The 11,427-nt window shown below is 49.4% G+C and overlaps 2 protein-coding genes across 3 annotated transcripts; one reads left to right on the forward strand and one right to left on the reverse strand.

The window, feature by feature from the left end:
• Positions 1–354: 354 nt before the first annotated feature.
• LOC101763811 (ABC transporter I family member 10, chloroplastic) lies at positions 355–3,323 on the reverse strand. 2 transcript variants are annotated; one of them, XM_004970051.3, is made up of 5 exons: positions 2,993–3,323; positions 2,163–2,249; positions 1,384–1,452; positions 1,126–1,248; positions 355–877 (listed from the first exon to the last, which is right to left on the reverse strand). In XM_004970051.3, the coding sequence occupies exons 1-5, from the start codon at positions 3,293–3,295 to the stop codon at positions 668–670; spliced, it is 792 nt and encodes a 263-aa protein (XP_004970108.1). In that variant the 5' UTR covers positions 3,296–3,323; the 3' UTR covers positions 355–667. The 2 variants fall into 2 exon arrangements, with proteins under 2 accessions (XP_004970108.1, XP_004970107.1); XM_004970050.3 differs by having other exon boundaries at positions 1,327–1,452.
• Positions 3,324–4,474: 1,151 nt separating this feature from the next.
• LOC101764491 (copper transporter 1) lies at positions 4,475–5,478 on the forward strand. The gene has a single exon (XM_004970052.3). It carries the CDS (start codon positions 4,676–4,678, stop codon positions 5,156–5,158), a length of 483 nt encoding a protein of 160 aa, XP_004970109.1. The 5' UTR covers positions 4,475–4,675; the 3' UTR covers positions 5,159–5,478.
• Positions 5,479–11,427: the final 5,949 nt, after the last annotated feature.

Below are 11,427 nucleotides of genomic sequence, written 5' to 3' on the forward strand. Positions count from 1 at the left end.
TGCGTAATCTGGTGTTGTAGCTTGGGATGGCGAATTTGCTATGTCGGTTGATTTTGTGCGTGGAGAGCCTTTCGTCAGAAGATTCGCCAATTCGTGTTTGAGTTTGTAACTTTGTATAATGGCTGAAGTTACATTCTTGAGTTGAACGAAGGAATGATATTTGATGCAGTCATGTTTTGTGTTGGTTTATTGGATCATTGGCAGGTGTTTGGTATTTTGGACTTCTGCTATCTTTTCGTATTTGCCTTGTTTCTACATAACGGAATATGATGTGTGATACTGAGAGAACCATGAAATGTGAGTTATGGCGTTGTAAGTTGCATCAGCTGCATTATTAATCGACCCAAAAAGACATAATTAATCGATTGTCTCCTTGTTTTAAGCATGGCAGAGTACAGAGTTTATCTCAGAGCCCTGTATTTCCCCCCTAAATTGTAGAGGTTCACTGCTGTGATGCTGTGTCTACTCTCCAGTTCCTACAGTACGCAACATCCTACAGCCGACTGGATGAGTGGATGACTGAGCATGAGCCCAGCTGTACCTGATCTTTTTTATTTCAGGCTGTATTGCCAATGTTCCAGCAAAACTACCGTTGACAACAACATGATAAGTTGATTTGCAATTAGTCGATTCATCATACGAGGAACTTTCTCAACAGCTTGGGGAATTAGAGCTCAAAATGGCCAAAGTAGCGTGCCTGTTTTTTCTTTATAAATCTTGATATAGTAGGGACGTCACCTTGGATGATTATCTGGCCATCTTCCATATAAATAGCACCATCCGCGTATTTCAATTCTTCCAGCCGATGGGTCACCCATAATGCGGCGACCTCCCCATCAGCAACTAGAGAGTTCCTTACTGCCTTTATCACACCCATCTGCAATTGCAGAAAACGGAGATTAGAGCACTCATGGTAATAGGACTGCCACTAACTGCATAATAGACACAGCAAAATGATTACCAAATGCAAACTTTTTCATCAGATCGTTTGGCATAAATGGTTACAGTGCAAGTAGCCGTACCTTATATAAGGCATGATGATAAACAAAGTACTGGAAGGAACATGAAAGGGAGAGCAATGCAGCACTCACTGAATCATGAAACCCAGAAAATGAAGGTCGGTACCTGGTCATGTTCATCTAAGAATGTTGTCAGCTCGTCCAGCAGTAATACTTTGGATGCTTCAGCTAAAGCACCAGCAATTGCAACTCTCTGCTTCTGCCCACCACTCAGGGTTTGGATTGGCCTCTGTTTTGGATGAAGGATGTTTATGAACCATGTGAAGATATTAGATTATAATCCAGAAGGTGGATTTCAGTTGCCTACTTGAGAGTAGCTCAACATCCCGACAGCATCTAAAGATTTTGACACCCTTGACCTGACCTCATCTAATGGAAGGTTGAGCTTACCAAGACCAAATGCAACATCAGATTCCACTGTAGGCATCACAACCTGCGTACAAAAGGTTAGAACTCAACAGGTAGTAGATACTGAGAAATACATTGTTTTTGCATATAAGGAAATGGCACATGCAATCTAGAAATGTCTTTTGTACATCCTACAACACATTTGATTCCAATGCATGCATTGAGTGATCAACATAAATGTATGGTTTGTCAAGGAAACGGAAGGTCACAGAGTTTTATGTATAGTAGCCCTAGGCCATAGGCAAGATTTGGTTCAAAATGACCCTTATGCATGTAATGTTCCGAACAAAGAAGGCTATTCAGGAACACAAAACTAGATTCACAAGTGATGGCCCTTTTTTTTTCCCTTGCATGATTAAAGAATACGTCTATCATGAAGACTTCTTAGTTCTTACCAGTGACCTCACCATATTATAATCAGTCACACGACGCACTAATGCTAGAAAACAAAGCTCTGAGTAATTATTGTGTGAATTTTGGTGCTCCGGTAGGAGATGCATACAAAAGCTTTTATGTGACAAATTGGCTGTGTCTATGACATAGTTCTCAACCACATGGTTACTCGTCCAATACAAAACAAAATAGCCAAGAGATGCTCAGAGTTTAACGCGTAAGCTGATACAGGGTACACTGGAATCAATAGATGTTATATGAGAACTTGTGTCAACACTACTTCAGATTTCTTTAAATGTAGTGTGAACATTTCGAAACTATTAGCAAATTAAAAGTCACCACCTGGTGATCAGGATTTTGGAAGACGTAGCTGCATGGCCCATTTATATACACAGTACCAGCCGATGGATTTAGAAAACCTGCTAAAACCTGGAAAAGCATGCTGTTAGTATTTATTTCCAGTGACACTAATAGGAAATTGATAAGCAACATTCTCAAAGGCCCGCTGCCTATTATTACCTTCCATTAGTTATAGTAGGAATATTAGGATTTGAAAAGGCCTTTAGAGGTACGCTTTGACCACCTATTTTTCTTACAATATATCATCAATTGCAGCAAAATTAATGCCATTTTAAAGGTATTTGAAATATGATTCTATTCGTATTTATACACTAAGCATGCATGTAATTTGACTATTTGTTGGTCAAAATTTAGGAAGCTTGACTTCATAAAATTATAGACGCCTACTACAAACAAACACAAGTAATTATGAATGAGCACAATGCAAGTAGCAAACAAATTTACAAAGGCAAGAACATAAGGTATCTTGTAAAACCAATTCATGTCCATGCCTTCAACATGAGATCCTTTTTTAAAATTATAATGAACTCACCAAAATTATATTATGGCACAAAAAAGGGTACAAATTAACCTTGCCTAACTGCCATTCATTGCTCGAGCAATATCATATTCATATCTACCAAGTAAGTTGGGCACTGCGCACATCAGAATATCCAACACTTATCTAGTATAACATATTCGCTGTTGAATCGTAGTAATACATAACCTGTTATATCGCTTAAGTCGGAGAGATTCAGTTCTGAGCCCAATTCTCAGCGCTCTATGAATAAAATGAAAACACGATATGGTGTCTCCTAGTTCAGAGGAGGAACCTTGAGCAGGGTGGACTTGCCACAGCCGTTGGGGCCGAGGAGCATCCAGAGCTGCCCGGGCGGCACGTGGAGGGAGCAGCCCTTGAGCACCGGCAGAACCCGCCCCCGCCGCGTCGTCACCGAGAGCCCGACGTCGCGGCCCTCGATGGCCGGCGCGGCAGGCGGAGGGGAGGCCGAGGCACGCGCCCGTAGGCTTCGACGATGAGGAGCCTCCAGGATGGGTCGAACGTTGGTGGGGGAGGAGGACGCGGAGGGGCAGCAGCGGAGGGGTCCGCCGACGCTGGCGGCGAGGCCGTGCGCCATCTCGGCATGCGGAGAACAGAGGGATGAGTGCCTGGAAGGCTGGAAGGGCCCGATCTGTCAGGTCTTTCGTTGAGAGATGGGCTGGGCCAACGTGGGCCGGTGGCTCACTGTTGCGCGAAGAAGCCCACGAGGTCTGATCGAGTCACTTTCCAAATTGGTGAAGTGGCAAAACCGTCGTGAATGAGATTTTTATTAAAAAGAAGGACCTCCTGAATGAGATTTTGCTCATGTGTTGCGTGACTTGTGTGTACTTGGCGAGTTTCACATAAAATATGTACTTCCTCTCTTGTACTACTTGACACCAGCGTGTCATAGTAGTATGTATTGCTTACTGCAGCTGTCTATTGTTATTTTCAAAATTGATGTCCTCGGACTGTTGAAGGCCTTCGTCATTTCCTATCATTCCTATTTTACCGTGCATGATGATTGATTTAACAAAATTACGGGTTTTATCCATCTTAATGTGAGAGCACGCTATGTGATGGCCTGATCCCTGATGTTACAGAAAGATTGATGTCACGTGCAAAGAGGCTGGTAACCCTTTTCGCTTTGATCTTTTCGTGCATTTGATCTTCTATTTTTCTCCAACATCGATACCGATAGAGCACATATCTGCTTCGAAAAACAGTACAGTTGATGGTAAAAAAATATATATAGTACAATTGGATTTAGCTTTGGAAGAAAGCTTTGTCCTTTTTCCTCACACAGCAAGCAGTTCGCGTCCACATGTCCATCCTCCGAGAATCCGTGTGGAAACGATAAGATATTTGGTTCCCGGCTGGCCCGCGGTTCAATGCACTCGGCCGCCGTTTTGCCGTGCAGCCAGGTCCGTACCAAAGATTTTGACCCCTGCGCAAAACATAAAATAAAATTCTATTTTGAACAATACAAATAAACTAAAATATATTTAGATTTCATTATAGAACTATGTAGGTAACTGTGTCGGTTGCTGACGCATGAAAGGAGATTTACCAACATCAGATAGGAGTAATGGACTAATTAAGTATTGTTTTCCTAGGTTTATTTTGTGATTAAGTGTGTCACCAATTGCTGATTAGAAGACCTCTAATTTTTTATGGCCCTGCGCGGTTGCGGCTGTTGCGCCATGCAATCAACGGGCCTGCGTGCAGCGCCCGGCCGTCCCGGGCTCCCGTCGCAGTACACATCTCTGCCCTGCCCGCCGTGTACGCACACGCGGGTGTACTACCACATACCCTCCCCGTCTCTCCCTCTCGTCGCGTCGTACTGCACGCCGTCGCGCCGCCTATATAGGCAGCCGAGGGCGGCACGCTCCGGCCGACGCGCGCTACAGCACAGCACCTCCCCAATCCCCACACTCTCACGCGTCGACAGAGAGGGCACAGCACGCGTGAGGTCGCCATGGACATGGGGGGAGGGCACGACATGGGCGGCATGACGTCCCCGCCGATGCACATGCGGTACACCCACATGACCTTCTTCTGGGGCAAGGACTCGGAGATCCTCTTCACGGGGTGGCCCGGCGCCAACGGCGGCATGTACGCGCTGGCGCTCGTGGCCGTCTTCGCGCTCGCGTTCGTCCTCGAGTTCATGGGCTCCCGAAGGCTGGACTCGCTCCTCCCCGCCGCCGCGGCCGGGACCGGGAACGTTGGCAAGCGCGCGGCGGCCGGGGCGGCGCGCGCCGCGGTGTACGCGGTGCGCGTGGGCGGGGCTTACCTGCTCATGCTCGCGCTCATGTCGTTCAACGGCGGCGTGCTCCTCGTGGCCGTCGCGGGGCACGCGGCGGGGTTCCTGGCGTTCAAGGCCGGCCTGTTCGGCGACGGGCGGGCGCAGGTGGAGGACCGGTGCAACAAGGAGGAGGTCGCGCCGGCCGCGTGCTGCTAGTAGGTTCGCTTCGACGGCGGCGGCGCCGGTGGTGATCGGTGGGTCTGTTCTTCTAGCGTTGTTCGTGCGTGTTCGATTCGTGTGTGTCCCGCGTGCGATTGACTGAATCCATGTTGCTGTGCTGTTTAGCTGAATCTCCGATGGTGGTTGGGAGTTGTGTAGCACCTGAATGGCTGAATCTTGAACTGAAAGGTTAAAATTCCCGTGATGACTGATGAACTGTGAATCTGTGCTCCGTCGGAAAAAAAGATATATCTCTTGGCTGTATCTTCTTCACACGCCATACTCGATTTATGGTTGGGAAGTTGTGCCTTCTTGAATCCATACCATATCCGGCTCTTCTTTTTCTTTTTCTTTTTTTGCAGCAGCAGAGCATGTGCGCGTTCATGCAGGCTGTGTCCTTGTCCTACTTTCGCTTGAGCTTGTCTGCGTGCATAACAGCTCAAACCAAAATGGCTTGTCTGCATGTGTGCATCAGCCATTAGTAGTAACCGTTGTATTGATGGCCTGCAGCTGCAGTACACCATCTTAACACTTCGACTTCTCGCGTGGTTATTTGCTCTTAGGTTTACTTTTTTTTTTGTTTTGGACGGCGCCAATAATTTGTTCTGTTAAACAAAATGGGCAGCCTCAACACCCCGCTCTCTCACGCCAGAATTTGCATGCGGCGAAATTTTCGAAAGGACGGGTGAACAAGAATTTTACCTTGCTCTGCTTTCCTCGCCACTTTGAACAAGACCAAACGTTATTTACTGCATGGAAATGATCTTTCCATCGGCAATTCTTGCATGTCACCGGAACTATATCCACGGATGCTATTTAGACGGTGAGCTTGAACTATCACAGCAGAAAAACGCGAGGGCGCGCACATCACAATCACGTCGCGCGACGCAATTTTAAGGCTCGTTCAGTGAAGTAGCTTTTTTTCTCTCCGGTTGAAAAAACGTTTGATAAAACAACTACTCTTGTTTAAAATGAATAGAAAGGTGAAATATCCATAATACCCTAATTTTTTCTTTTTTCTTTTATTCCTTTTATTTTTTTCTTTTTCCTTTTTTCTCTTTCTATTATTTTTCTTATCCACTCCTCCGGTCTTCCTCCTTTTTTCTAATCTACTCCTCCCGTCTTCCTTATCCGTTCTCTTCCCCGTGCTCCTCCTCGCCTGCTGCCGCACTGCCCCCGCCTCCCGCCTCCCACCTCGCCGGCCCGCCCCCACCTCCCGCCATCCCACCTCCTGCCTGGCTGCTGGCCGCTGCCTCGCCTGGCTGCGGGCCCTCCCTCAAGGGCAAAGGTGGGAAATGAGGAGGAGAAGCAGCGGGAAGCCCGTTTTTTTGGCTCCTCCTCCCCCTTCCGGCTCCTCTCAGCGGATTTCGTGAGGCTTCACCGACGAAGCTGTTTTGCATCAGTCCATTTGGCAGGGCTTCAGCTTCTGCTGGTGGAGAAGTCGTAGCCGAAGCCTTGCTAAAGAGGGCCTTAATCTGCTATACTAGCGTGCCATAGTGTGGTGATGAATTCCTATGCAAATTGCGCAGCTAATGATCGGTCGTGATTCAGAATTAAAATCCTAGTGCTGCACCGCATCCTAATAGTTACATCAACAGCTAGGTGTATCTCCCAACGCCCGCGTCGCTCCCGTCGTGAGTGACACGAGCAGACGCCACCGTGCGGCCACCTCCCCTTCCTCCACCTTCCCACGACCGCATCGCTGCCCGAGCCAGCCGTCGGAAGCTCGCGCGGCTTGCAAGGACGACGACGGCGGGACGCCCTTCGTCTCCTCCTCATTCCTTGGCGGCTACGGCCGCCGGGGCTGCCGGAGGGGGCCGCCATGAGGCGGCACGCGATGGGGCCGGAGAGGCCGGATCCGATGCCCACGACGCCGGATCCGCCGTCTGGAGCGGTGGCGGCAGTCTCGCCCGCGCGGGCTAACACCTTCTCCCCGGCGTGGCCTGGGGCTGCGCGCGGAGCCGGCGAGGGCCTCGAGACCGGGGGCGGGGTCGGCGTCTGGGCGAGGTGGGGTATGTGGCTACACGCGCGGGCGCGTGCGTGACTCGTGCCGGTGCAACGGCGCGGTGGCGGGCAGGCGGCCACCCTGGCCTCCTGCCGGACGACAGCGGCGAGAGGCATCGGGCAGGAGGAGCCACGACGAGGGCGGACAACCGGCGCTGCTGAGAGCGTTGGCAAGGGAGCGGGAGCAGGTATCCATCAAGTGGTCAGGCGAAGGCGGCGGCAGCCTAGGTGAAGACGGCGGGGGGTGGATGCGGCGGCGCGGCTCGGAGCGGCGGGCTGGCGTGGAGGTGTGCTAGTGATTTCCGAGCGCGGACTCGGCGGTGTGGAGCGGTGACAGCGAGCAGGCTAGGCGCGCAGCGGCAGGCGGTGACAGCGGCAGCTCAGGGCCGACAAGGGTAGTGGTGAGCCATTGTCACGGTAAGTTTTTGTGTCTGCGCACATGGTACTGCTGAGATTCCGACGGCGGCAAGGTGGAGGCAAAGTTATTGGAGTAGCTCTATGGCACCATGTCATCCGCGACGGCAAAAGCAAGTCAATCCTTCGTGTGGAGTCCAGCGGCGGAACTGGTGAGGCCCTCGTTCGCTTTAAGGTGATGTGTCCGAGGAGTGGTGTGCGGCGGCGGATGTGTCACATCGGATATTCGGATGCTAATTAGGAGGACTAAACATGAGCTAATTACAAAACTAATTGCGGAACCCCTAGGCTAAATCGTGAGACGAATCTATTAAGCCTAATTAATCCATCATTAGCAAATGTTTACTGTAGCACCATATTATCAAATCATAGACTAATTAGGCTTAATGGATTCGTCTCGCAATTTAGCCTAGGGGTTGTGAAATTTGTTTTGTAATTAGCCTATGTTTAATACTCCTAATTAGTGTTCAAACATTCGATGTGACAGGAGCTAAAATTTAGTCGTGGATCCAAACCCCCCCTAAATCTTGAGCGTCACGCAGAAAAGAAATCCACATTATGACCTTGTTTAGTTGGCCAATTTAGGAGATGCAAAATTACTGTGCCAGCACTGTAGCACACTGTAGCGTTTCGTTTGTATTTGTGAATTATTGTCCAAATATTGACTAATTAGGATCAAAAGATTCGTCTCGCAAAGTACAACTGTCGTTGTCAAGATTTGCGGATCAAGACTTAGACTAGTAAATTTCTTTTATGCGCGTAAAGCTTCAGATGGTGGCGTGGGAGACACGGATTAGACTGGTTCGGGCAAAGGAAGCCCTACGTCCAGTATCGTGGATGCTCGTATTGCCCACGCGGGGTTCTGTAGTAGGGGTTACAGATCAACGAGAGAGGGACTGGTCTCAAGTCTCTTTATGCTTGTGCTCTCAGGGAGCGTATTGGTGTGCTGTGGCTTGTGGGAGAAGAAGCCCCCCCTCCCTCCGGCCCTGGGTTCCTCCTTTTATATCGCAAGGGGGTGGCCGGAGTTACAGCTGGGATCGGGCGAAGAGGACCGTAAAGTGTAAACGTAGTACGGTAAAAAATACGGCAGGAAGGGAGGAACAAGTTCCTAGGCGCCCGACGCCTCCGCCGGTCCCTGACGAGCGCCGGCTTGCATGCTAGAAGGGGAGGCGGCCGTGTGCCAACTGTCGTCGCCCCCTACAGATAGCTCCTTTGGCATTCGTAGGCGTCGGGGTATGATGAAGGCGTTTCGTCGTCTTCTCGGTGTCCGTTGGGGAGGACGGTGGATGCTGTGGTTCTGATGATGGCTCCTGGAGAGAGGGCGTCACATCCTTGTTGCCGGGCGCGCGGGACCCGAGGGCGCGCGGGGCCCGAGGACAGGCCAGTCTCTCCTTCGCTCCGGTCGGCGCAGGCCATGAGTACCCTGCGGCGAATGGAAGCGAGCCGCCAGCACTGTAGCTTGTACAGTGTGGTCGTGCATGGGTACTTGCGGTGGGTTGCGTGAGGAGCGCGGTCATCCTTCCCTCTGCCAGGCCTGCGGCGCATTTATGGCGAAGCCGACGGGGGGGGACCCACAGGATTTTGTTTATCTTGCCCACCTGGTCCGCATCCGAGGGGGAAGCCTGCCCTGGGGGCCCTAGCGAGCCTGACCCCTGCGCTTGGGGTCGGACGAGGCGGAACCTTGTGGCGAGGGGTCGGGCGCCTCCGACCCCGAGGCCGCAGTCGGACGAGGCGGAAGCCTCGTGGATGGAGGTCGGGCGTTCCCGACCCTGAGGGCGCGGTCGGGCGAGGCGGAGCTCTCATTATGCTTAGGTGGGCCCGGGCTTTCGCGTCTGCTCCTTTAAGCGGTATTTAGGGGATCGTTAATATTTCCCCCCAACAACAACAAAACTGTGCAATTAGTTTTTAATTTTGTCTACATTTAATACTCCATGCATGTACCGCAAGTTTGATATGATGGTGAATCTTCTTTTTGTATAGTGTCAAAATTAGAAGTTGGGGGTAACTAAACATGGCCTATATTACCAAGTAACCTTCCGGGATAACGTATACAGCACGGCTGCATTTGGGTTTCATCTTCAGAAGACTGTGCTACCTCTGTGCTACGTACGATGAGGCCAGAAATTCGACGCCCGCGTTCTAACGTCATGTGTGACAGTTCCATCTGCTATTAGGCGTACCATGGGTTGCTTGTTTTCACGGATTAAAGTTTAGTTCCTATCACATTAAATATTTAGATACTAATTAGAAGGATTAAATATTAGCTAATTATAAAACCAACTGCACAGATGGAGGCTAATTCGCGAGACGAATGTATTAAGCCTAATTAGTCCATGATTTGACAATATAATGCAACATTAAATATGTGCTAATCATGAATTAATTAGGTTTAATTGATTCATTTCGTGAATTAGCTTCCATCTGTGCATTGATTTTATAATTAATCTATATTTAATACTTCTAATTAGTATCTAAACATTTTTTTTTAAACGAACCTGGCAGGAGAGCTGCAGATTATATTAAAAAGAAGGAATCCAGACTGGATAAATACAATGGATCAAAAATGAAATGAGGCAAAATTGAGTTAGGAAAATAAAACAACACTGTGAACTCAGTCGCAATCAGCATCGCGCCAGTAGAGCGGAGAGATGTTTCACTCCCGCCATAATCCACACGGTGGCCTCGTCTTTGATCCTCTCGAAAATCATGTTGACAGTAGACTCCTTGCTGTTAAATATTCTCATATTCCTTTCCCTTCAGATTGTCCATGTAACTAGCATAATCAAAGTTCGCATGCCTCTCTTAGAGCAGAAATTTGTTTCCGCTCTCATCGACCACCAATGGTGCAGCGTATCGGCCTGTTGCCAAGCCCTCGGGTGGATTGCTGGCGCCGACAACCAGTCCACCACCATGGTCTAGATTCTTATTGTAACCCGGCATTCGGCGAAGAGGTGTAGCGCCGATTCTTGTGATCTCCGACATAGTGGGCAGGTAGCTTGATTTGACCATCCCCTTTTGTGAAGTCTGTCAGCAGTCCAAAGGCGATTTTGGATTGCGAGCCAGGAGAAGGTTTTGCAGCTTTTGGGAGCCCATATTTTTCAAATCAAGCTGTCAAAGTTGGTGGATGCTGAACCAATGAACTGTGCGTCGTAAGCGGATTTTGCGGAGTAGTTACCATCTGCAGTAAGCTTCCAAGTGATATCATCTTGGACACTCGGGCGCAGGGCTACCTGTTGTACGACTTGCCATAGAAGGACGTATTCTCGGAAGTGTTGCACAGAGAATCTACTGTGGTGTATGTTGATGTCCCGGATCCAAGTTCGGTTGTGAAGCGCGTCACGTAAACTCCTATTCTTCCTTTTTGAAATGGAGAAAATACTTGGCGCTATGTCCTTTGGCCTTTGGCCTTGAACCCAGGCGCTATTCCAAAACGAAGTCTTTGCTCCATCGCCTACGACAATGTGTGTACATGCCGCAAATAATTTCCTATCTGTGTTATTATACGGAACCTCAGAGCCTACCCAAAGCTTGTCTTCCGCTTTCCACTTGTGCCACAACCATCTGAGCCTCAGTCCTCTTGCAAACTTGTAGATGTTTAAAATACCTACTCCCTCCAATCTTGTCGGTCGGGCGGACCTTCGCCAATTCACTTTGCATTTTCCCCCTGTTAATGTCGCCGCCCTTGCCCAAAAGAACTTCTTGCGCCTTGCGTCAATTTCCTTCATCACCTCTTTGGGGGCCTCCATTGCCGATAGGAGGTATACCGCCTGTGATGTTAATACTGATTTCGTGAGTGCTAGACGGCCCGCCATAGTCACAGTCCTTGCATTCCACGCAGTGAGTTTGTA

Source organism: Setaria italica, chromosome V (assembly GCF_000263155.2).
Source record: "Setaria italica strain Yugu1 chromosome V, Setaria_italica_v2.0, whole genome shotgun sequence".
Classification (NCBI taxonomy): Eukaryota; Viridiplantae; Streptophyta; class Magnoliopsida; order Poales; family Poaceae; genus Setaria; species Setaria italica.

Excerpts from the sequence above, each read along its gene's own strand:
- LOC101764491 (XM_004970052.3), top strand. The coding sequence starts at position 4,676 with ATGGACATGGGGGGAGGGCACGACATGGGCGGCATGACGTCCCCGCCG.
- LOC101763811 (XM_004970050.3), bottom strand. The coding sequence starts at position 3,295 with ATGGCGCACGGCCTCGCCGCCAGCGTCGGCGGACCCCTCCGCTGCTGC. Across the intron at positions 2,250-2,992 it reads GCAAGTCCACCCTGCTCAAG|GTTTTAGCAGGTTTTCTAAA; the intron begins GTTCCTCCTCTG and ends ATGCTTTTCCAG. Across the intron at positions 878-1,125 it reads TCTTAGATGAACATGACCAG|ATGGGTGTGATAAAGGCAGT; the intron begins GTACCGACCTTC and ends CTGCAATTGCAG.